Raw genomic sequence first — 26,672 nt, forward strand, 5'->3', positions numbered from 1 at the left:
CAAGAATTCACTATCTCCTTCTTCCAGACTTCCACTCATACTAAAACTCACCATGCCTCTGTAAATTTCAATGATCTTGAAGTCAGTCTCAGCTTCTCTTTCTACCACCACAAACCACAACAGCCAGAATCATCTTAGACTCTTTCCCTACTCTGTCTTCCTTGAACCACCAAGTTCAGGCTTGACCATCCCTGATTTCCTCATCTCCACTCTTTCCTCCTATAGGTCACTGTCCACATTCTGCCAGAAAAATGAAACAAAAAACACCACCAACACACACACACATTTAAGCCTGCTATTTATTTCCCTACTCTGTTGGAACCTGATACCTGCAAAGCATCTCTGAATTCCTCAGACTGACATCCCAAACTCTCCAAAAATCCAGCACCAGTGTATTTCCTCAGTCTCATCTCTGGTACACCAAACTTACCATGCCTGAATACACCAGATGCATCCTCTCCTCTCCCCCAATGCCTGCTTTCTATATATCATGCTTCTGTCTAGGATGACCTTCTTCCCTTTTCACATTGAGGCTTCCTCCTCAAGGTTCCGCTCAGACAGCTCTTCTAAATTCTGCTTCTCTGACCACTCTGATTCTCCCCAGGTCTCAGGCTACTCAGCCTCTAGGCCCTCACAGCACTGTGCATTCAGCTGTATGGTCATTATATCGGCTTTAGGTCTGTTGTCCCTTATACATTTCTGGCTCCTTGAGAGCAGGATCTGACTCATCCTGATGCTCCACCACCTGGACTGAAGCCTCATTCACAGAGATAAAGAAACGGTGAAAGTCTAAGATTTTTCTTCGTGGAGAGCCTGTCAGTTTGCTACATCAGTGTAAACACACACATATACTCTGTAGCACTTCTGTGTGGACTTGCTCCCCCAAAAGACTCTCATCTCCTAAATCCCCCTCTCCTGGACTCTTTCCAGAGCCACTGGCCAACTGCCTTCTGTCTACAAACTTTTCAGACTGCCAGCCCTTCCACATCTCCCAGTGCCCGCTGTTCCCCAAGCCCCGCTAGCATGCTTTCCATTATAGAATGTCCCACCATGAAACTCTCCAAGACTGACACAGGAAACCTCTGGTTTTCTTAGTACCCATCCCACCTCTTATCACAGGCTATGGTTTTCCCCCAGAATGTTTGTGTATGTGTAGCTATGTGTGCTTTGTTCATTTCTTGAATCCTCAGTCTTGGAGGACAGTAGCCTCACCCACCACTTCCTCCATGCTTACAAATTTGGAATGAACAAAAGAACTCTTGTGGCTAGTTTTCTCTTTCTTTTTTTGCCCTCCTTCCTGCTAGCCTCTGTCTACTCCATCTCTCTGTACTTCTGTATCACTCCCCCCACCCCCAATTTCTCCCAATGCCCCAGAGGGCTCTCCATTCAATGGTTTCTGTCTCCCCAGACCCTGGATGGTTTCATCTTTGTGGTGGCCCCAGATGGGAAGATCATGTACATCTCTGAGACAGCCTCAGTCCACCTGGGTCTTTCTCAGGTAGGTGAGTGGTCCACACCTCCAGCCTTCAATATTTATAGCCAGGGCTGGAGGCAGGGGGTGGGGCGGGGTGGGGTGGGGCTTTCCCAAAGCTTTTCTATGTGTTTCTAGGACTGAAAACATCTCAGTTGACAGGAGGTCTGGATCTTCCCCTTCCTCTAATTGTCCTTTAGCATCCACCCTAAGCCCTTTTGGATGCCTTTTCCAGCTGCTATAGCCTAAACCAAAGACCATGGGAGGTGGCTACATATTTTTATGTCATGATGTCTTTACCAGATTGCCAGGGAGCTGTTACTATTACTACTGCTACTATTACTATACTTACTATTGTTATTCTTTCCTCTCACAGATAAGGAAACTGAGGCTTAGATAGGTTGCAATAGGTAGCAGGCAGAACTGGAATTAGAACTCAGGATCGACTCTGGAGCTGAGGCTCCTGTCCCCTGCAGACCCCCTGGCTCAATCTTTCAGCCCCTCCGTGGGACGTCCCACCACCTCGGAGACGGTGATACCCACCTCTTTACAGGTAGAGCTGACCGGGAACAGCATTTACGAATACATCCACCCGGCGGACCACGACGAGATGACAGCGGTGCTCACGGCCCACCAGCCCTACCACTCTCACTTCGTGCAGGGTAAGGCAGCCGTGTGCAAGCGACACCGGGACCCATCGCAGTCAGCTGCTAGCTCTTTCTCCTTTAGGTATGGCAGGGACCGTGGAGCCGCCGCTTGTCTCACGTGCTCTCCACCCCTACCCCCACCCCCCGCAGAGTACGAGATCGAGCGCTCCTTCTTCTTGAGGATGAAGTGCGTCTTGGCCAAGAGGAACGCGGGCCTCACCTGCGGCGGCTACAAGGTGCGTGGCTGAGAAAGAAGATCCACGCCTCCTGGCGGCCGCGCCCACCGAGCAGCGTGAGGGCGAAGGGGGCAGGACTGGAGGCGCGTGAGGGTGGGGAGAGGGGTTCCTGCAGCCAGGACTACCCTGGATGGCTCTCCCCCGCCCCAGCCCCAAACGTCACAGCGCCGCCAGCCGGGCGCATGGCAAGGGCCATTAAACTTTGTGAACAGCTGGAGACTGTGTTTTAAGCTTGCTGAAGTCTCAGTGGGTTCGAATACTGCCTTGAACGCTGGGGATCTTAACCTCGGGCTGGTAATGGGCCTTAGGGATGTGTAAAGCATCTGAAACAGTCTGTAAGTTCGGTAGATTGGTAGAGTTTATTCATAGCGTCGGATTCTGCCCGCTACCCCGCCAGAGGTTAAGAACCAGGGTTTTAGCTGGAATGCAAGATTTTCTTGTTTAATGGCAGCGAACACGCAGATCCCAGGGCCCCACTTGGCGATCTGAATGCATTAGGGTTGGCCGGGTTCAGGCCTTTACATTTTCATCAGTTCTTAAGTGAGTCCAGTGGGGCAGGACCGTCACTCCCTTGAGACACGTGGAAGCCCTATAACTGTGGATACTTAAGTGCACCGGCTGTGGCGCACAGGCGTTTGTGGCCGAGAAAAGTCTGCAAATGTTTCAGTCCCTTTCCCACCTTTTTGGGTGTTTCCTGCCTGTGGCTGAGCCTCCGGCCTTGCCCGTCCTCCTCAGGTCATTCACTGCAGCGGCTACCTGAAGATCCGCCAGTACAGCCTGGACATGTCCCCTTTCGATGGCTGCTACCAGAACGTGGGCCTGGTGGCCGTGGGCCACTCGCTGCCTCCTAGCGCCGTCACGGAGATCAAACTGCACAGCAACATGTTCATGTTCCGCGCCAGCCTGGACATGAAGCTCATCTTCCTGGACTCCAGGTGGGTGGTCAGGCCCAGAGTGCCCCCCTAGCGGGAGGGCGGCCCAGCTCAGTCGCCGAGAGTCCTCGTCGACCAATTTTGCGGATGAGGTGACTGAGGGGGCCCTGAGAATTGAGGGTGGGCACAGTTCTGCGGTGGCTGTTCGGGGTGGGGGCAGTCCTGCAGCCGGCGCTCATCCCGGGGGTTACTCTCCGCAGAGTGGCGGAGCTGACAGGGTACGAACCTCAGGACCTGATTGAGAAGACTCTGTACCACCACGTTCACGGCTGCGACACCTTCCACCTGCGCTGCGCCCACCACCTGCGTAAGAGGCCACCTTGCCCGCCGGGAGGTGGGGGCGGGACGGTGTTGGAAAAGGTCGGTGGTGTTGCTAGGAGAGGCCCTGCGCGCCTTGCCCCAGGACTGGCCCCAGCTCAGCTCCCTAATCATCCCCTGGCCCTCCTGCAGGCCGAGGGAGTTTCTGAGTTCCCGGGTGAAGTTCTCCCAGGACGGGTCTCGTTCCGCCTCCTCTCCTCCCCCAAGATGGAAATGGGATCTAAGGCTGCCCCACTGGGCTCAAGCTTGCACTGACTCACTGCAGCTTTGAAACAACTTTGCTTTGAGCTTAATCTCCCGGGACAGGGAATGTGAGCGTCCGGGAGTTGATGCCTACACCCGACCTTCCATAGTTAAAATATCGAGTCTCGAGAATCCCCCAACTTTAAGTGTTCCCCTCTTTTTTAAATCTTGAGGGCCCGGAGGACTCAGTGCAACTCAACAGGACGAAATGTTCGTTTGGGAATGTTCTGGATGTCTCTCCCTCCTGCCTGGGCGCAGCTCTTAGGGCTCCCTGGGGACCTGCACTCCCCACCGCCAGGGATAACATTTGGGCCGATTCAGGAGCAAGTCTGTTCACCACGAGCCATCTTCTGTCTCTCCATCAGTGCTGGTAAAGGGGCAGGTGACCACCAAATACTACCGGTTCCTGGCGAAGCACGGCGGCTGGGTGTGGGTGCAGAGCTACGCGACCATCGTGCACAACAGCCGCTCGTCCAGGCCGCACTGCATCGTCAGCGTCAACTACGTCCTCACGTGAGTGCACGTCTGGGACTCCGTGGCCCACTCCAGGCGACCCTGGTCTCGTCAGGCGAGGCTGGGGTCCACTGGGTAGGGTCGGTTTTGACCCCGAGCGCTGACTGCGCTGGGAGGTGACAGCTCTAGCACTTTCATCATCATGAAGAGCGGTCTTTATGTTCCAGAGAAAGGTTTAGGAGTTTTCCCCTTCACAGTCTATTTTTGATTTCTACTCTCTCTTTTTTAACCTTGTAAGCGCACTCTTAAATTTAATAGGGCAGGAAGAGAGAGGAAAGGAGGGAGGGGGAGAGAGAGAGAGGGAGCGAGAGAGAGGGAGAAGGATCCTACGTACGGAGCCATTTATAGTGAACAAACAGGACATCTGTTTCACTTTTCAAAGCTGGGTTTGAAGTGCTTAATTTTAACCAGAGTCTCCAATCAAAGTTCAGAGTTCTGAGAGTGATTCGTCCCTGAACCACAAAGAGGGTTTAAGTGACCGGGAGGGTCTAACTTTAACCTCTAGAATGTGAAGAGACCCCACCACCGGAGCTAGGGCTGCAAGTCGTGGCGGGGCCCTTCTGTTGACCTGTCCTCCCTAGGTGAGGAACCGGCCTGGAAGCCACCTGTGGATGAGACTGGCTGGGCGGCCGGGTGACCACACTGGAGCCTTATTCTTTCTAGAGACGATAATCATTTCTGTTTGCCAGTGTGGCCCTGTAGACTGATCACATGTCCTGGTATGCCACTGGTGAAGAAAACACGTTCTGTATAATGTTTGTGAAAGTAGAATTGCTTAGAACCCTTTTGTGTGCAGTTACCTCTTGTTGTTGTTTTTAATTTTTAAATGCAGGTTGAAATTCTTGTGATTTTAGAGAGCCTGAGCAGTTATTTACTTTGGAAGCGTTGACACACCAAGCACTTAGTAGGAATGCTGTTTTGACATTAGGATGTTGGTTAAAAAGTGCTATTTTGAATCAGACTATACTATTGGCCATGAGGAATACATTAATTTCACGTTCTTAAATTAGCAAATTAAAAATGTGGTAGTTGGAAATATTATGCTTGGCAATAAGATTATTTACTCTGCCCTGTTTAATAAGAAAATTTAATTCAGTAGACTTGGAAAATGAATTTGGCTTAAATGAGGATTCAGTATTCAAGAAAAATAGCTGGTTATTAAGAAACTTTTTCTTTCTTTCATTTTAGTAAATGATATTGAAATGGATACTGTTAAGTTTTTGTAATAACAAGAAGGCTGTGGATTTTAATACAGAGCAGAAAACATACCAATATTTGGGGGTACAAAACCATCTATTTTAATGAATGCAGTTTTTCACATTATTAAAATAAACATAAGAGAAAATGGCAAAATATAATTCATAAAACAAGCCACTTTGTGAAGCAGAAGTATTAAAGAGTGAAAAATTATGTCTGCTTACCATGGAAAGGAAATGGACATTCTTTAAGAAGGTGCTTTGTATGTCTGAGACATCACGAGCATTATACATACACTCTGTTCTCTGGTGGGTGCCTGTGGTTAGTAATCATTTTTTATCAAACAGCAGGGTATATAGTCACACAGCCCCATATAAATGATCAGAATGCAAGTTGGACCTCCCAGTGGGTAAACTTAATTTATGTTTAGAGTCATTTTGAAATATTCTGTTTTGTTTTCCAGTGGGTAAGTGTACTTTCTTTCTTCTGTTGACTTTGTCATTCTTCACTTTACACACTTCTTCAGAGCTGCAGGATTAGGCTCCCAACTTTACATCAGATTAAAAAGATGTAATGAGGATAAATGATTTACAGAAGAAATAATAGCACTGCATATGATTTTCTGAATGTTTTATATTGCTGAATGAAAAGAGAAATAAACACACATAAGCACACAAGATGAAAAGCTGAAATTGATTACCATTTTATGAGTCTCAGCTCCAATTCTTTGTATAAAAATTCTGAGAACAATTTTTATAGCTGTAAATGTGGAAATTGCCTTAGATGGAATGTCATCAAGTGGCTCTGTGTGTGTTGACAGGATTTTCATAATGAACAGGTTGCAGTTTGTTTGATGTGTATATCACACATCTGGCTGGAAGTTACTAATTTACATTGTCTTAGCAAATTAAATAGATGGCTATTGATTCTCTATGGCAGCAGTGAACTACCACATACATTTGTTTTCAGGGCTAGTTCTCTGTGAAGCCTGAGAATGATAAGTGAATTCCTTCCAAATACACTATCTCAAACAATGCACTGCAAACCACAAGCCCCTCCAAATAACTTGACAGGCCAGATGTTTTCCAAATTTAGTCATTTTAATAGCATATATTGTGAGGGGGTTTTCATGTCATGAAAGTAGAGAGAATTTTAGATAATCATTGGTCAAATGAAAGTGTGACATTTTGGTGGGAGCTACATTCCTAAGAAACTCATTTTTCTGATTTCCTGATGGTAAATTTATTGTTCAAGTTAAAATATGCCTAGAAAAATCAGTCATTATTATCTAACAAAAGCAATAATGAATAGAAATATTCAGTTACCTTGTTTTATTTAGTGGCTGTGACAGTGAATGTAGGAATTTTAGAGGCAGGTGGTACTTATACTGGCTGTGTATGCCACTGTACAAAATGTTGATATTCTGAAAATCTGGAGAAAAAAGGAGAAGACACTATGATTAAATTTTAAAAATTCTCTTAGTTTTCCTCTGAGTCTTTGAGGTTCCTTGAAGCTTATGTAGCTCTTCGTTAAGGGCTATCCCTCCCCCTAAAAAAACCCAAAACAGGAAAAAAAAACAAAAAACTGACCAGCTCATGACTCTTGTAAGGCACACATACCCTATTAGCTTTTAAAAAAACCTTACTGTAAACTTTGAGTGCCCACAGGCTTTGAAATAAATGTTAAGTATGACAGGCTGACAAAGCCTTACTCCCTAATTATTTTCAAGAGAAGAGTTGAATGGAGCTAGTGTCTAGCTAATAACAGTGACTGTGGGCAAAGTCCAGAGAAATGTAGAGTGGAAAAGAGCATACTGTGTAAAGCCTAAGTAATTTTCTTGAATTTGTATTTCCTCAAGTTTGTTTAATTAGTAGTATTAATTATTCATAGGCAGTTCAGATGGAAAACATTAATACTCAATGTGAAGAAAATTGAAAATGTGGAACACCCAATAAACTATGAAAAGTAATTTCTAGAAAAATGAATGGTCTTGATTCTCTTTATGTTTTAAAAACAAAACTTTTATTATCTACTCTTAAGGATAAACCAATAAGATATAAAAATCTCATTTTAAAATCTTTTAAAACATAGAATTTTCAAAAATACAAAAAGGTTGAAAGAATAGTACAATGAATATCCATATACACGTCATCTATAAGCCATATTTGCTTTATGTCTCTCTCTTCCTATATGTATGTCTATTTGTGTATGCACTTTTTCCTCTGCTGAATCATTTTAAAATAAACTACAGACATCATGATACATCATCCTTAAATAACATTCCCTTACATAGCCACTATACCATTTATGATGGCACATTTAAAGTGTTCAAATTACAGTGTGTAGAAGGTTGCAAAAATATACATGAGATCTAGTCTACTGATGCCATTAGAGACAGTCTGCCACTGAAATTCATCAAGTACTCACTGATGTGTGATCTCATTTAAGCTGATTGATAGATGATATATTGTGAGGGAACATCAAAACCCCTTGTTCTCTTCTGTAGCATATAGTAGTAAAATGTTAGTGTATTTTAAACTAGACTTCTAATGAGAATTGTAAGCAATAAAATCTCATATTTCACTTGGAAAGTAAAAGAGAAGATTTTTGAGAGTGATTTGGTAATTTTGGAATCAGATACATTTAATATCTTCAACCATTTTTGTTGTTGGTAAAGAAGCCTTCTCTGTTTATTTCTAAGTTTAGGATGGAACAGTGTTTCAGTGGAAAATCTCACATCCTGTTTTAGAGTGATTCATTGAACATATAGAAGAAGGTAATTTTCTGTGTTACAGTTTCTGTCTTAGTGTTAGAGAAGGCAGAACAAATAGAGACAATTTACATTAGTGGTCCTTATAACTTGCTATCTACTAATAATCTTGTAAATTTGCAGAAAAGTTAGGGCAAATGGCGAAGGAGCCATACTTCCTTCATGGGAAAGGGGGGACAAAGAGGATATCTACATTGTAATTATCGCAGATTCCATAATTTTTGTTCTTCTTTGCATAAAACCATTGTTCTCATAATTAAAAAGGGTTTTTAAGTGTTAACATATTCTATGAATATAAACCTTGTGTATCTTTACCATAAAGCAGTAAACATAACATACTCATATTAGTTTGCTCTTTCAAGTGTGTTAAGAGTGTTGAGTTAATTTGAGCACTTAAATTTTTTAAAAAATTTAATTAACTTAAAGGCCCAGTGATATTATTGTTGTTACTACTAGGAAATTTTTAAAAAAGGTATTCTAAAAACTTGACCAATAATTTGAGTAGTTATAAAAAATGGACTTTATTTTTCTGGGTTAGCAAAACCATCCTTTTATGTTACAAATAATGTCAAATGAATCACCTTTTGACTTAGCAATCTACATCAAAATGTAAAGTAATTTACTCTTGTGCCTCAGATCGATGGAGCACTCGTTGAGTAGATTTAATGTTTTTGATCATTAAAAATAATAATTATATACCAATGTATACTCTCAAATCAGGATTGATCCTTAATTGTGTTGAATTATTATTATGATAAAATTGAACATCAAAACCCCTTGTCCTTTTCAAAGGACTTGTTATGTAATTGAATTGTCATAGAAACAAACTGAAGTCACATTTGTGTGGATAGTACTTTTTGACAATCAAAGCTATTAGTAGTAATTAATAGTAATTTTATAACTACCAAAACAATTTGTTAAAGGAAAGAGCTGGGACACGTAGTCAGTTTTACAGTATGTAATACCAGTACTCATTTTAATAATCTTACCTTCCATACCTTTCATATACTTTTCACTAATTGTAATTCTTTTGTCAAAATGATCATGTGTAGTCTTGAATTCATCATTTATACTCAACATTTTTCCCCATGTTGAATCCACATTTCTTTAAAATGCTGTCACATTTATTACTTCATTTGTTTTTTTGACAGCTCTGTGTGGTGGTTGGGGCCAGGATCACACTCCCCATTTCCTATGTGAGGAAGCTGAGGTCAGGTCTGTTGAGTAGGTGGTGAAGCCAGGGTTAAAGCCTGGAGTGTTGACTGTATCCCCTGGTTCTCTGTATGGGGTTGGGGGCTGGGAGAAAATGTCTGGGAGAGAGAAATGGGTTTAAATGAGTAAGGCCTTCAGGGTTAGGCTACCCAACTTCTGGATAGGCTTTCATCTGAACTCATGATGGAGCAAAACACTGCCTCTGTGTTGCTGCTTCACAAGTATTGATAAGTATAGATGTTGACAGTTTAGGGGGTTAAATTAGCAATGCTACCTTCTCAATGACGTTCAGTTAAGGATGTATCTTTTTTCCCCTTACAGACATTCTTATTTTGTAAGAAAAAAACGTGGCCTGCAAACATTTTTGCTTTATCGAATTGTTTGTTTTTAGATTACATAGATACAAAATTGATATTACTAATTATTTCATTTCTACAACCAGATTTAACATTTTATGTTCTTGACAAACAAAAGTCATTGAATTGGCAAATCAACTCATCCTTTTTTTAAAAAAGAAAATCACATAAGGTACTAAATTACCTCCTATGGCGGCAGGCTATTTCCTAGAGAGAGAGAGAGAGAGAGAGAGAGAGAGAGAGAGAGTAGGTGGGCATTGGGGCAGGGGCAGCATTGGCTCTTTTATGTTTCTGAAGGAGAATGGCAGAAAAGGTTGTCTCCTGGGGACACTGTTCAGAGTCTGGGAATGGAGAACTTCCCAGCATGCTCTGGATAGGTATGTCATCCTCTGGTCCTTTGGTGGTACTGCTGTCTGGCTGCTTCCCCTTCCACAGGCCTCTCTGGCTTACCCCCCATCCTGTGTTGTTATCCTGACCTGGAGGGCACTGACTCGCAGCACCTCCCCTGTACTTTCTAGGTAGAAGCCTCTTGGTGTTCACTAAATGACCAGCCTGACAACTCGTCTCTGGCTGTTCGGAGAGAAAAAGGTTCTGATCTTTGAGTCACATCATGGAAAAACATGTGAATGGATAGACAAATTCAAATAAGGCTTTACTTTACTGGAACTCCAGAGAAGCATGATTTGTCTTCTGACTTAGTGTAGTCATGAGGCAAACACTGTTATGTTTCATATAAGATATGTGTTGGAGGGTGGATTATGTGTATCTTTTTTTTAAAAAATTGAAGTATAGTTGATTTCCTTTTTTTGGATTATGCATATCTTAATAATTTAGTAAAAGACTGCTACTTTCTTCCTCTTATCCAGGGCTTTCCTCTCTGTTTTCCATTCTCATTGGCTGTGACATCTTGCCGATGAGCAGGTGGTGATTGAAAGCTCATTTGGGTTGAAGTGCCAGTGTCTGTGTTTAAGCTACCATGCAAAAAGGATTGGTTGGAGTTTGGATGGAACCTGGAAATATTTGAGTGCCTATGAATGGAGGAATTTAACATTCTGCTTTGTCTAAGGGAGTAACTTCCCACTTCCTTTTCTCTGCCATAGGCATCCAAGGTTCAGGGAGCTGGCAGGGGTGAGAGATGATCCATGGTGAGGGCAGAGCTAAGGGCCACAAGAGAGGCCACACAATGCTTTTGTTGGGCATTGACAACGTTTGTGGTCTGACTGAGTCTGAACCATCTGTTTACCATCTGTGACCTAACTCTAGGAAGTTATATTGCACTGGAATTGTGATTATGCTTTTTTAAAAGCACAGTATAATTTGAAGCAACCTGCAAGGGAAAGGCACGGACTTTGGTGTCAGATGTATCTGGATTCAAACATGCACTGCTGCACAACAGCTGTGAGACTCTGAGCGCAGCTCTGCTCCTTTGATCCTCTGTTTTCCCATCTGTGAAATGGAGACATTTGCACACACTTTTTAAGGATGGCGTGCATGCTCAGTCACTCAGTAATGTCTGACTGTTTGCAACCCCATGGACTGTAGCCTACCAGACTCCTCTATCCATGGGATTTTCCAGGCAAGAATACTGGAGTGGACTGACATTTCCTCCTCCAAGGGATCATCCCGACCCAGGGATTGAGCCTGAGTCTCCTGCATTGTAGGCAGATTCTTTACCACTGTGTCACTTGGAAAGCCATTTTTAAGAACTGAAAAGGATTAAAAGAGAAAATGTATATATAGCACAGTAGCTGGCAGAAAGCAGATGCTCACAATATCTTAACTCTTGTTATTAAGGGACTTCCTGGTAGCTCACCTCTTGCCAGCTATGTGACATCAACTGATATACTTTGAAAGATGAATAATTCCCTCTTTAATTTGGATTTCAAAATCCTCGAATCCACAAATTTAAGTGCTTATTTTCTTTCCCTTCCTCAGTCCTTCCATTCACACCCCTCCAAGCATTGTGCTCTTTGTGTGTGGTAATTTCAATAGTTTGGTTAATTTCTAGATGAGGGGTCCCCACCTTTTGGGATATAATGCCTGATAATCTGATGTGGAGCTGATGTAATAATAATAGAAATAAAGTACACAGTAAATATAATGTGCTTTAATCATCCTGAAACCATCTCACCCCAGGTCCATGAAAAAAATTGTCTTCCATAAAAGTAATCCCTGGTACCAAAAAGACTGCTGTTCTAGAGGGAGCTGGGAGTTCTGCTTGGACAGAGGTAAAGCAGCATTTCCTAAGTGCCTTACATTGTGATATAGTGCTTTACGGGGCAAAAGAGCATTCTAAGAAATTAAACTTTAATCAGATTTCTGAAGTTAGTTTAGTTGGAACCAGTGTTATGTCAATTTTACCAAATCAGTAATTATAATTTAAAGTAAATAAAACCTATGACACTGGTACTGTTGATAATTAGTGGAGCCTTTTGTGTGTTCCCCATCTCTCTCCATGGACTGATATGGCTACCTCACCAGTGTTTTCCAGAGGATGGCAGATTGCAGTGATTTATTGGGTATATACATGAAGCAGAGGTCTTGGCTTCTCTTGGGTAGTTTACAATTTAGTTGACAAAATAAGAGTTTCACTTAAATACTTATACACTTAAACACTCAGATTAGCTGGTTTGAAATGACGTGATCCACTTGCACTATTTGCTAAGGGCACAGAATTTAAAAGAGCTTGAAGTGAGGGTACAGCTATCGGGAAAGGAGTAGAATTTTAAGGGCTGGAAGCAGAGATGGGGTCTTTTGAGATGAAGCAGTGCTTTCTGCACATTTGTCCCATTGCTCTTTTTCCATTAAGTATTCTTGGGACAGGTGGCACTGGTGGTAAAGAACCCACCTGCCAATGCAGGAGACATAAGAGACCCAGGTTCAACCCCTGGGTCAGGAAGATCCCCTGAAGAAGGGCATAGGAGTCCACTCCAATATTTTTGCCTGGAGAATCCCATGGACAGAGGAGCTTGGTGGGCTACAGTCCATGGGCTCACAAAGAGTCACATATGACTGAAGCCACTTAGCAGCCGCAGCATTGCTCTGATAGTATCACTCTTCCAATTTGATCCAGCTGTGCTTGTCCACGCTGTTGTCTAAGCTGAATTTCTTTCTGTCTCTACCTTTTTACCTGAACTGTCTTGATGTAACTGAGCACATTCAGTCAGGATAGGAAACTCTTTTCCCCAAGGCTCTTACCTTCCCCAAATGAATGCTAGTATATCTTCAACATGTTCATTTGACTTTAGTAATAAAAATATATTTTTTAGCATCCATGTATAGAACACCATTTTAAAAATTTTAAGGGATGTTAATATTCTGCATCAAACATAAATCTTATTGAAATGAATACCCAGTGGTGCCACAGTGGTATATGGTTCTATTTTAAAAATTATTTGTAGGGAGCAAATGTGAGATGTGCATTAGAATGACAAAAAGCAGCAGACTGGAGGAGAGAGAGGCACAAAGAACCTGTGTGGCCAGCTCCAGATTGCAGGATGGGAAAGCCTCCTTCAAGCTGCATTTGACATTGTAATCCTACTGTTAGAATATGATGCAGCCTAACCCCTAGGTTTCTTACTTTCTTATTTCAAACTCTGATAGTCATAGGGATGTTTTACAAGATATTTGAAACGTGTTATGAAATGAGATGTCATTACATTTTTATTATATAGCTTTTATTATAAGCAATATAGCTTATTAGTCTGGGCTGTGGGTCTATTGCCTATTTAAATCCCAGTGATGCCATTCTGGCACTATGGGAAAAATCGCCTTCCTTCACTGTCTTTCTTTTTTTAATCTGTAAAATGCAGGTAATGACTATGTTTACCTTATAGAGTCACTGTGAACATTAAACGAGATAATGTGTGAGGTTCTTGGAACTATGCCTGATTACAAAGTAACGAGAATTCAGTGTGAGTTATTAGGGTGATTATCTCAGTGAAGTTAAAGAGAAAATTTTTTTGGCTTACCTGTACATGTGGAATAAATATCTGTGAGTCTTTGGGCTGAAGGAGGGACAGCACAGCTCAGGAAGGCAGAGGGTTGCCCAAGAATGAAAAGTCACCAAACATTCTGATGCATCTGAAAAGGGTTGTGAGACTCTCCTTCAGCTGGTTAGACTAGTGGGTCTACCAGCATTTATAAATGATTTATTGAGCACCTATAATGTGTCAGGCACAGTGCTACATTCTGGAGACAGCAAAATGAACAAGACAATACCTGCAGGAAGAGAAATGAGTGCCAGGCAGTAGACTAGTTTGATTTCCCCCTAGGCTTACTGATGACCGAGATTCCTTCCTGGAGGGATGTGTTTCCACCCACATTAGAAAGAAGAGGGCCCCAAGTACCTTAGGACTGTTAGGACATCCCTGGGGGATAAGCTTATAGGGGAGGTCAGACTCCCCTCTGGTTAGGTGATGGGAGGGAGTGGAGGCGATGGGAGGAGCTGGGCCCCTGGAGAGAGCTGTGTGTGTGTGCGTACATGTGAGTGTGCATGTGCGTGCATGTGTGTGTGTGTATGTATGGAATCATGACTGGCAGCAAAGTAACTGCAGCTAATGAGTCCAGCTTGAATACTCACAGGGACAGTACCCAGGACAGGTCCTGTGCATCTCACTACCTGAGCCGCAGAGAGAACAGCTGTTCCCAGGTTGACTTCTGTCCTGTTGGAAAGATGTTGAACAGTTCTCTGTTCTGCTTTGAATGGGATTTTTGAGTATTTTGTGGGCAGACTTCTAATAGGATTATGAAGCTCAACAAATTGTAAATTAAAGAATCTCTCTAGAGTTAAAATAGTCTTTGCAGATTTATTACATTTTTAGAAAGTGTCACTAATTATTTTAAGTTTCATAATATTTTAAGCTTTTCTCTTGTAAAGGGTAATTCCCAGATTGTCTTGCCCTGGAGAGACTGGAAGATGATGGTCTGCTCAAGCTGAAGGAGGGATGAGAGGGTGCTCTCTTGCATGGAAAGGTTAGGGAGGAAGATGGACTTACGTTTGAGGGGTAGCTACTTCGTGCCACAAGCTCAGAGAGACCAAGTGACTTAGCCAATACAACACGGCTCATGAGTGAGCATACCAATCCAGGGCCTAGACTCCGGAGCCTACCTGATTTCCTGTTGGGCTTGCTGTCTTTAAGCTGGTAACTGTACTAGGATGTTGTTGTTGTTCAGTCATTCAGTTGTGTCTGACTCTTTACAACCCCATGAACGACCAGGCTTGCCTGTCCTTCATGCTCTCCTGGAGTTTGTTCAAACTCATGTCCATTGAGTCAGTGAAGCCATCCAACCGTCTCATCCTCTGTTGTCCCCTTCTCCTGCTGCCCTCAATCTTTCCCAGCATCAGGGTCTTTTCCAATGAATCAACTCTTTGCATCAATATTGATGCAAGTGGCCAAAGTATTGGAACTTCAGCTTCAGCTTCAGTCCTTCCAATGAATATTCAGGATTGATTTCCTTTAGGATTGACTTGTTTGATCTCCTTGCTGTACAAGAGACTCTCAAAAGTCATACTAGGGTGAAACATATGAAATTGCCATTTCTAGACATTAGAATAGTTAAAAATGAACAATTTCATAAATTCCACCTATTACTCAGGAATTGATAGGATGTTTTACAGAGATTTTTACCAAGGTCTGTGGACAGTTCACTCTCTTGTACAATACGGGGCCTCCATTGCTTTCCAGTCTGGGTACACTCAGAACCAGTCAGCTCACCTTCCATACCCCAGCCCCCTCCCCTCCACCAGTTTAAGCACCAACATTTAAGACATGTTCACACAGCTGCAAGCTGTAAGCATCACCTATAGATCATTATTTTATTTAGAACATCTAATATTTTACCAGGATTCAAATGCAAGCTACTTTCTTTACTAGAAGAACATCTTTCCTTTGATTGATTGCTAAATAGATAGAGCTTGTGAAAAGATCTCTCTCTCTCTCTTTTTTTTTCCTGGGATTTCTTGTTCAAACAGAATTTGTTGTATACACATCAGAAAGCCCTGCTAATATGGGCTGCTGGCCAGATCGTGGAAACAGCCTCATTATATTGAACTGGATGTCATAATGGTACCCATTAAGGTGGAATTCCCTCTGTGTTTGTACTTTTAAACCCAAGTCCCTTGCCACTTAAACATCTCTCTGAGAATAGCAACATTCTCTGGAAACATAGTCTGAGAATGTGCTGGCTCTCTCCTCCTCCTGCTGAAAACCACGATAAAAATAGAATCCCGGGTTCAGAGCATTTTAGGGGTTTTCAGTTTGCTGCTGCTCCTCGGCCATTCATTCCACTCTCTGCGCTTGTGATGACTGTAATGTGTTCTGATGGCTGAAGGTAAGGACCTACAAGATTTACTTCTTTCAACACTCCCGTTAATTGCTATTGGAGTCCAAATATACAGCAGGAAAAGAGCAGCATTTTTTTTTTCCTCCAGAATTAACCAAATGCAACACAAGAGTTTCCATTTTAATTTTTAAAAGCCGTTAAGAGACTAATAGCATCACAGCATTTCTATTAGCTGTTGAAATCTCACTATCGTCCTGGCAAAGTGAAGTTATTTGCTGTGCCGGATTTGGGTAATGGACCCCTGCAGGGTTACAGCTCAGGAATGCTGGAAGGATGAAGCCCACAAAGGGGAGGGCAGAGTGGGTGTCAATCTCATTCCTCCAATTAGAGCAGTTAAAGAAATAGCAAAGTGCAGGGTGGCATTTATTGTGAGGGCTAATTGAAAACCAGAGGAAAATATTGAGACGCTACATGGCATTTCACATTATAATCTCTTTTCTATTTGTGTCTCATCTCCATTGACTCAATAGGACTTTCATTATAAACAAATTTCTATCATTAGATTCAGGTTAATTTCTGTGGCTGTAATTAAGAGGATGGTAAGAAACAGTTGAGAGCATAGTCCTCTCTACTGAAAACTGGGCATGGTTCTTGAAATTTACCTGGCAAGTCCCAATGCCTCCTACATGTCAAGCTCTGTGGTGAGACCCTGTCATGACCAAGACAGACAAGGTTCTTACCCTCATGGAACATGATTTAGTGGGAAGAAATAGACAGTACTTATAAACAAAGAAATATGTTGTGTGATGTCAAAAAATGAAAGGAAAAAAATTAAGCAGGACAAAGAGATGGAAGTGGTCAGGGAAGGCTTCTCTGAGGACTCTTAAATGAAGGGGAGGCAGCCAAATGGAGGCCTGCAGGGAGAACATTTCCACAGAGAGAAGCAAATGCAAAGGCCCAGAGGTAGAAACCGTCTTGGTAAGTTGATGAACAGAGGAGGTGTGGCTGGAGCAGAGAAAAAGAGGGGAAGAACAGAAAAAGATAATGCTAGAATAGGCAGAGTCAGATCATGTTGAGTTTTGAAGGCCTTGGGTAGCTATTGAAGAGTTTTGAGCCAAAGGCATGGCATGAAGTAATAGAAGCTTTGAAAGGATCATCTGGCTGATGTGGAGAGTAAGCTTCAGGGTGGGTAATGGGAAGAGGCAGGGAGACTAGATAGGAAGTGATTATAATCACCTAGATTAAGGAAAATGATGGCTTGAAAGAGGGAGGTAGTGGTGAAGGGTCAGGTTCAGGATGTTTTCAAGGCAGACTGATGGGGTTTGCAGATGGATTGGATATAAGTTGTGGAAAAAAATAGGAGTCAAGAATGGCAACCTCAGGAATCTGAGTGAATAATGGGAAGAAATAGATTTGTAGGAAAGGGCAGCAATCAAGGGTTGTATGTGGACATGTTTATTTTGAGATGCCTGTTGTTCATCAGAGTGAAACATCAGGTAGGCAATTGGATCTGTGTGTCTTGGAGTCTGAGGAGGTCTGAGCTAGAGATGGGGATCATCAGCATATGGAATTTAAAGCCAGCAAAGGGACTGAGATCACTAGGGAGTAGATTTGAATAGAGAAGCAGCCTGAGGACCAAGCCCTGCAGCCTGAGTGGTATAGAGTCTGCAGGAACAGGAAGTGCCCAGGAGGAGGCTGAAAGGAATCGAACAGTCAGGGATGGGGATGGGAGTAGTTTGGTGAAATATATGCAGTCAGGGCACTTCCTGGGGGAAGTGTGAATTTTGTCTTTGGAATGTTCCCTCCCTTTTCAGTGGTTTTCTATTTTCCCTGTGGTGCCCTTTCTTTCCTCTGATTCTGTTAGTTTCTCTCATCCCTGATAACAATTGCCCTAGTTCTCAAAGTGTGGTCCACTGACTGGGAGCATCAGCACCATCCTTGTTAAAAATGCAAATTGTGAGTTCCATCCTAGACCTGCAAATGAGAAACTCTAAGAAGTAGAGCCTAGTAAGCTGTGTTTTAATACATTTTTCATGTGCTTCTGATGCATGCAGAAATTTGAGAATCACTGCTCTAGGGAAAGGAACTGATAAACTGGATCAATGAAAGATAATAGATGAGGCTTACCCTGTTGTCCTTTTCTGAGCCATCTGTCTACAGCCAAAGAAATAAATGTCTAATGACAGATTTTGAGCATCAACCAGTAGACTATTCTTGAGACATCTTCATGGGAGCCAAGGAAACTTCTCCATCCCCACAAATCATAAAAGCAGGCAGCTGCCTACTTGCCTATCTTGTCTTTGATGATGCTGCTGCTGCTAAGTCGCTTCAGTCATGTCCGACTCTGTGAGACCCCATAGACGGCAGCCCACCAGGCTCCGCCATCCCTGGGATTCTCCAGGCAAGAACACTGGAGTGGGTTGCCATTTCCTTCTCCAATGCATGAAAGTGGAAAGTGAAAGTGAAGTCGCTCAGTCGTGTCCAACTCTGTGCGACCTCATGGACTGCAGCCTACCAGGCTCCTCTGTCCATGGATTTTCCAGGCAAGAGTGCTGGAGGGGGGTGCCGTTGCCTTCTCTGGTCCTGTCTTTAGAGTGGGCTCTGTTTATAACTATATATTCTATATTGTATTATACAAGCTCACCAACTCCACATATGGCAATAATGAAAAATTTAGCATTTTAATGGGCAATTCAAAATCTCTAGCAGCAGTTCAGAACTTATTTTGTTAAAACACAACTTACTTATCAGGCAATTTAAAATAAAACCTGAATACCAAGGTACATAATAATAATAACAGAACATTTGTTGAGTTGTAAATTCTTATTCATAAAATACACGTCAAATTTGTTTTAGCTGTTTAAATAATAGAGTTTAATATATATTTAGTTAAGCATTACAATAGTAAGGACTTAAGGAGATTAGAAATAAATGAATCCAATTAAAGAACACGTCTGTGAGATTTGATATGTCATAGGTATGAATGAACTGTTTGTTCAGCAACTGTAAAGAAACCATTAAATGATTAACTATCTAGAATAGGTTTAATCAAGAATAAATGCTATAGAAGATATTTTAAAATATTTAAGTTAAACAAATGAAGACTTGTGCATTTGAAAACATAGAATCACACCATCGTTTTTTGCTGCATCTTTTCCCAGGGAGTTTGAAACCTGAGGTTCACCTTTTCTGTGATCTGCAGAAATGCCAGGGTCTTGTGTTGTATGGAAAAGGGCAGAGCTTGCAACAGTGTCATGAGGCTTGGCCTTGTGGGGCCTCCTCAAACACTGTGGGGAATTGGAGGACCCTGAGATCTTGAGGATAGGATTTGTTTGTGTGTGTGTGTTAGTCGCTCAGTCATGTCTGACTCTTTGCCACCCTCCTCTTTGCCACCAGAGGAGCCTGCCAGGCTCCTCTCTCCATGGAATTCTCTAGGCAAGAACACTAGAGTAGGTTTCCATTCTCTTCTCCAGGGGATCTTCCCAACTCAGGGACTGAATCCAGGTCTTCTGCATTGCAGGCAGTTTCTTTACCATCTAAGCCACCAGGGAAGCCCAGGATTTGTCTACAGCCAAAGAAATAAGTGTCTAATGATAGATTTTGAACATCAACCAGTAGATTTTCTTGAGACATCTTCAAGGGAGCCAAGGAAACTTCTCAGTATTGTGAGATGATTTCTTTGTGATTACAGGTTTCTTTTCTGTTCCTGGAGTTTGTGTGGAGTTGAAAACGGGAGATGTGCTCTTTCACCCTCTCTGCCAAAGGGTTTTAGGGTTTAGGAATCAACTTTCTAAGGGTCAGGAGAACTAGGTGAGCAAGCTATTCCTGTGAGAATGGAACCTCAACCAAATGTAAGGGGTTAGGTGAGGGATTCCCCCATTATTCATCTATTTCAGATACTGGAAGATCTCTAAAGAGAAGATATATTTAAAAAACATCAGTGTCATAAATGACAGCAAAGGTGAGAGAGATGGACAGAGAAGATAGAAACATGAAAAAGAGGAGTCAGAGTGACATGTATGCATTTTATTTTCTATTTGTGGAAATTTCAAAACATAAGAAAAACTTGATTGGTATTTGTATCATTTTTGTTTCTTTATATTTGGCTTTTTTTCCTCTAGAAGTAGACTCAGATTAGGGGTTCTCATGATGGAAGAGGAGACTGACAGTTTTTAATTTGCCTTTGATAAAAGAGGCAGCACATTTTGCATTTGTTTATTTGACTTTTAAATATCACCTTAGGACAATAAGATATAGACTAGCTGTAAGAGCAATAGGATTTGGAACTTTAGACGAGGAAAATTCACAAACACACCTAAACTTTAGTAGCCAGGTATAGAATGAATTTCTGAGCATAAAAAATTAAGTTCCTCAGAACAAGAAATGTGTCCCCAAAGTAGGGTTTATGCCATTTAAACAATGACAAATATGTCATTTATAACTCACATGAAACTAAACTGTTTTAAGAAACTCCATGGTGAGGCTTCCTTTTTTTCAATTATAAGTAATATTTTAAGTCATAGTCTCCAAAGAAGGAAATAAAATGCCCCATAGTTCACTTGAAAGCCTTTAGAGACAGATAATTCTACAAGGTAGGAAGGGTGGAAAATAGATCAGAAAGTAAGTGAAATGTACAGGCACTGAGAGAGCAGAAGGACATGTGGACATTTAAAAATTATAAATGACGTGCATGAGATGTTGAACCTAGGGGAAAAGAAGTTTAGTCGTGCTTTCTCTTTTGTAACTTAACATTATTCACAAAGAAGCAGCCCTGGCTTCTTCTATATAAAGAAAAGAAATTGGGAACCCATTTCACCATTAGATAGGAGTGCCTAAAGTTTGCCTCAACTGGTGTTTCTTTTTTAAGAAATATTTTTCTGATTATAACAGTCACATGTGTTTATTATAGAAAAATTAAAATAATGTGGAGTGTTATAAAGAGAATGTAAAGAACATCATTAATCTATTTTCCAGATCTCTACTGTTAACATTTTAGTTTTTTGCCACCCACTGTATTATACGCTATGCTGTGCTGTGCTTAGTTGCTCAGTCATGTCCAACTCCTTATCACACCCATATACATGCCTATACAGTACATGTTAATTTTAAAAAAGATAATTTTTTACTTTATCAATAGTATTTCTACATTAACTAAAAAAAAAAAGAATGACTGCATAATATTTTATCACAATGGTATGCCGTAATTAAATAAGGCTTCTATTGTTGGTTCTTATTTGCTTATTTACAATTAAATATAAGAATTATGCTAATAAACACCCTTGTATATAGACTTTTGATACCCATCTCTGATTATTTTCATAAGATATAGAAGTGGAATTACTGGATTTAAGGTTTGGACACACCTAAGACTGTTGGTAAAAACTGCTAGTTTATTCTCTTGCTGGTAGTATGTATATATGCCCATTTCACCTTGTCTTCATTGAGATTTATTGTCATTTTAAAAATCTTTTCTAATTTGAAAGGCAAAAATGACATCTGATAGCTGATGAATTCACACAGGTTATTGCTACTGAGGCTGAACCTTTAGAGAGTTATTTCTCAGCAATTTGTGCATTGTTTACAGCCTTTTTATATTTTTCTATTGCATACATATTTCTTACTGATTTTTAGAAGTATATCTCTGGGGATTTAAAGCACTATTACTACTCACCCCTTCAATACGACTCTAATGGTTCTAAAGACATAGTTGAGGATGAAATTAATTTAGTGTTCTAGTTTCCCTAATATCACATATGTGATGCTTGCATCACAACTTGATTTTTTAAAAGTGCAGTTAATATACATACCACTAAAATGGTAGCATATGATTAGTTTCTTTGATTTAAGATCACACAGAATTTCAGAATGATTATTATTAATTATAAGCTGGGAATTTAAAAATCCCTCACATAAACTTGCTTACTTAGCAGATATTTCTTTCCCATATATGTAGAAAGTTTTGCCAGTTTTTAAATTTTGCGTCATTTGGATCGGAGAAGAATGACAGTTTATTGCAGTGAGAATTATTTTGTCAACCATTTGCAAGTGAGTGTTTGTTCTCTGTAAGATATATTGCAAGACAGAAAACAGAGACCATTAGAAGAGAAAAAATGTAGGAGGTTGTCGTTAGATGGGTTTCCCAGGTGGCGCAAGCGGTAAAGGACATGCCTGTCACTGCAGAAAACTGAAGGGACATGGGTTAGATCCCTAGGTCAGGAAGATCCCCTGGAGGAGGGCATGACAGTACACTCCAGTATTCTTGCCTGGAGAATCCCATGGACAGAGAAGCCTGGTGGGCTACAGTCCATGGGGTCGCAAAGAGTCCAATATGACTGAAGTGACTTAGTATGCAGGCACCCACACACGTCATTAGAAATTCCATTCACGTGAGAGAGAATAAGTGCCGAGTGAGTGGTGGGGCAGTGACTGGTATAGGGCCTCGGAAGAGAGAGCAGGGAGAGATCACTGTGGCCAGTGAGGGGAAGGGAAGAGTTAGGTGCAGCGTGTGCAGTCTGTCTTAGCCGTATTTCAGTTTGTGTCGTGGGTTTGCACAAATGCATTATGCTATCCCTGTTGTGAGGATGGTTGGTTTTGCCACATCTTACGTTACAGTTCTTGACTTCCTTTTTAGTTGTTGCTGTTTGCCTGTTGTTTATACCCCTGCTTTTCCTTCTTGAAATCACAACATGATGGTAAACCTCATTGACTATTATGTAATATTTACTGTCACATATGGGAAGGGTAAACCACCCTTTACCCTTGTGGGGCTGTCCACTCCATAGCATATTGGACGAAACCTACAAAATGGAGGAGAAAGAGGTTTCTAGGCAGAGGCAATGTTTACATAAAACCCAAGACTTTTGGGGAACTATTAAAATCACCAAATCAAACGGAGAAAACCACAAGGAGCAAACACAAATCCACTTATTAGTATGAGACTATTACATTTCCAAGGGTGCCTTCGCCTAATTTCCCAGCAGATTGTCTTCGTTCATGAACCCCTCACAGTATGGAATCCTCCTTATCAGCTATCTCTGCTGGGCTCCATGGGAGCCTGAAAATGAAACAGAAAGTAGGTCTCTCTGCTGCGGAGGTTTACCCAGTGGCCAGGCTGCAACTCTGCCAGAATATAAAGAAGGTCATGCACTTCGTGTAACAGTGACTCTAGAATCCAATTAAAAAGTTTAGTATAAGGCACAGTCATTCCTACTTAATCCGATCACTGTTTAATGCAATCCTCTGCTTATTTCAGTCAGCGCCTTTGGAGCCAAATCAATTGTATGTCTTTGTTTCCACGTTTTCCTCAGTAATTTGATCACCTTCAGCTGTTTAAAAAAATGTAGCTCAATTGGGAAATCTGGCAACATCTTTTAAGAATCGCCACATAACATAAAGTCAACAAACTCCAGAATGGCCAGCTCCCAAACTGATAGGACAGAAGCAAAAATTCAGGAATCTAAAATAAAAGCAGTATAGGGTAAGGTAGAGATGAAGAGGGAAATTCTTGCAAAGAATCTTGACTCAACATGAACTGATCAAATGCTGTTGATTGCTTCTCTGTGCACTCACTCCAACTCGCTTCAAGGGTCATACATGTGTTGGTGCTGCTGTCAGCGTAGAGAATGCCAGGCTCCCAGTCAAAACGATAGACGTGACATTGACGCATCTCTCTGAAGCTGACCGTACCTTTCAGCAGTGAAGACATCTTTTATTTGCTTTGCAAGAGGGCATCACTCTGAGCTTCCCATATCACAAGTTGGCATTTGCCTTGTGAGTGGTCATGGGATATTGCTTAAGGAGAGGCTGAGGAGACCAATGATGCAAAAATAGCCCCTTTTTATTCAGTTGGAATTTGAGTAGTTCTAAATATGTATATGACTATTATAAAGTTTGGAGTAGACTCAGATGGTTAATTCTGCAAATTGAATGATTTCTGGCTGTCTGTAGTGGAATAAGAGGATTACTTTGGTCTATGCAAATATGGATGAGATTGACAAACTGCAAGGCCTAGTGATTGCAAATTACCTGTTTCACATTGCTTTTAGAGCCTGGGTACCTGAGGATGTCTACAGAGCTGGTTCAAGTCATTAAAAGGAGAAAAATACAAAGTAAATTGGTATCAACAGCCATTTTGAAAAATGTGTCAAATGGCATATGCTACAGTTCCTCTTTTGCTAAGCTTTTGATAAGTATCTGGGAGAGCTGCCCTTAAGAGGGTTACCTGTGGGGTCCTGAATATGACCCATGTGGCACTTCTCAAGAAAGCTTGACCAGGGCTGACTTCTTCCTTTATTAAAATCAGCTAAGTCAAGCTCCATACTCATTTCAGGGGCTAAGATCTGTGCACCCACGTATTTTATTTTGTCCTACTGCCCAGGGAAGCACTGACCGACTTTCCTAGGTGTACACCTACCTTTAAGGATATGTGTGTGATACTAGAATGCATCTCTCTAGGGGATGAGGGGGAGGGGGAGCCAGACTCTTCTTTGTGTCTGAGTTTGGAGGAAGGAAATGGAACTCGTAATGTGATTCCCATCAGTATCTAGACCTTTAATCTATACAAATGAAATACTCAGTTTAATAGAATTATAACAGTAAAACAAATGCTTTGTTCTCAGTGAATCCACCATTCAGAGCGGCTCTTGGCAGCACATCAACCGTATTTGAAAAGTCTTTAAGTGGGTATTTTTTTATTGTGCTTTTCATCCTGACACATCTTTTGAGCTGTTAGAGTCCCGAACAGAGAAGCACTCATCTCAGAATGCCACGTCTGTGTTGTGCTATGGTCTTCATTTGGTGACTTAGCAATAAAAAACTTAATTAACTTAATAAATATTTTGGCCACACTATAATAGAGTTTAGAGGGTAAAAAGGAACAGAGCAAATCAAAATGAGTTTGGGATAGAAAGGAAAGAAATATGTCATAGGGAGGTGTTTGGAATGAAACGTATTACAATTGCTATCAAGGTGAACCTTAGCTCTGGGGAAAGCGGGTGCCAAAAAGTGCCCTAGGGGGTGGAAACCAGACTATTTATTAAGCATGTATTATCTTCTAGCACTGTGCAATGAGCTTTTCACAGGGTTTCATCTGAACCTCAGCACATCCCTATGAGGTGTAAAGAGGAAATTGAAGTCTAGACAGGTTATCACACAGTAAGAGGCTCACACTGTGATCTACTTGACTTCATGATCTTGTGCTCAGTTTTGATTAATTCTTTTTTGTATTTTTTGGTGCACCAAAACATTAATATTTTTATTGGTGTATCGAAAGTATAACTCTTTGGAGACTTCCCTGATTGTTCAGTGGTTAAGATTCTGGACTTCCACTGCAGGGGGCATGAGTCCAATCCCTGGTTAGGGAAGTTCTACATGCCACAATGTGGCCAAAAAAAAAAAAAATTCAAAGTATGACTTTTTATATTTATTAGCTTTTTCATATGAATATGTAGAATTTACAATCATTAATTGGCTTTCAAACTTTATTTAAGCCTATTTAATTTGGAGTATTTCATTGGTTGGAAACTATGCAAAAATTTTGGACTTTTTCAGTTTCTAAGATGCATACTCTGGGGTCTGATAGTGTGTAAGAGAAAAGTGAATCCTGTAGCCTCTGCTTGTACATCTCTGTGCTGAAATGTTGCATTAAGAATGAATTGACAAAAATTAGTTAGTTGATTTTCAGAGGTACATGTTTCTTGCTGTTAGTTCTAGAGGCTGAGTGGATACTCCACTGTCCAGTGGACGGAAGTACATTTTGACACAGAATATGGTCAAGGATGGGAGCCCTGCCTCCTGCCAGCGCCTAGCTTGCTCACTGTCACATGCACGTGGCCTCAGGGTCAGGTGTGTCTGGGGACTCACCGCCTACAGGGGTCTTTTCCACAGAGAAAGGCTGTTGGGTTTCAGGTTATTAGCAGTCACTGAAGAAAGCAATCCTTTTTTAGTTGCATCCTTACCTTCTTCCTCTTCCACCTAGGTGAACTACTGTGCCAGTTGCCATTGGAACAGGCAAAATAGCTCTTGACAGTAGTCTTCCAGGAACTCAGAATCCACTGGGCAAGATAAGATATAATCCCTTGAAAAATAAGATTTGAGGAGGAAAGAGGTAACCTTCTGGTTCCCTCCTCACTTCCCTCGGGAACTGGCCCCAGTGCCTTGGTCATGAAGGTAGTAACTTAGTCCTTCTGTTCATTGCTGTCCTCCCACGGCCACTACAGAGGTGCTCAGTAAACACATCCTGAAGGAATGGATGGGTTTAGCACCCGGGAAGGGCTTTCTAGAGGTGAGTATGACTTAAGGTAGTTCTTTATAAGAGGGATTTTAAGAAACAGAAAGTCAAGAAAGTATAAGATCAATCTGAGGAGAACTATTCTGGATGAAGCAAGGGGCTAATGAAGGAAAATTCTGAGATATTGTCAGAAAAATAGATGGGTGCCACATTTTGGCGGGCAATGAGTTTCTGACCAGCGAGTGCTCAGAATCTGCTGTGTGT

The 26,672-nt window shown here is 41.6% G+C and overlaps 1 protein-coding gene across 1 annotated transcript in view; it reads left to right on the top strand.

Moving 5' to 3' along the window:
• SIM1 (SIM bHLH transcription factor 1) overlaps positions 1 to 26,672 on the top strand; it is a 69,787-nt gene that overhangs the window by 12,186 nt on the left and 30,929 nt on the right. Inside the window, exons 3-8 of the mRNA XM_019967311.2 lie at positions 1,409 to 1,498; positions 2,025 to 2,133; positions 2,269 to 2,354; positions 3,090 to 3,289; positions 3,487 to 3,593; positions 4,213 to 4,360. Coding sequence (XP_019822870.2) covers positions 1,409 to 1,498; positions 2,025 to 2,133; positions 2,269 to 2,354; positions 3,090 to 3,289; positions 3,487 to 3,593; positions 4,213 to 4,360 — 740 coding nt within the window. The remainder of the gene's footprint in view (positions 1 to 1,408; positions 1,499 to 2,024; positions 2,134 to 2,268; positions 2,355 to 3,089; positions 3,290 to 3,486; positions 3,594 to 4,212; positions 4,361 to 26,672) is intronic.

The sequence above is a fragment of the Bos indicus genome, chromosome 9 (assembly GCF_029378745.1).
Source record: "Bos indicus isolate NIAB-ARS_2022 breed Sahiwal x Tharparkar chromosome 9, NIAB-ARS_B.indTharparkar_mat_pri_1.0, whole genome shotgun sequence".
Taxonomy (NCBI): domain Eukaryota; kingdom Metazoa; phylum Chordata; class Mammalia; order Artiodactyla; family Bovidae; genus Bos; species Bos indicus.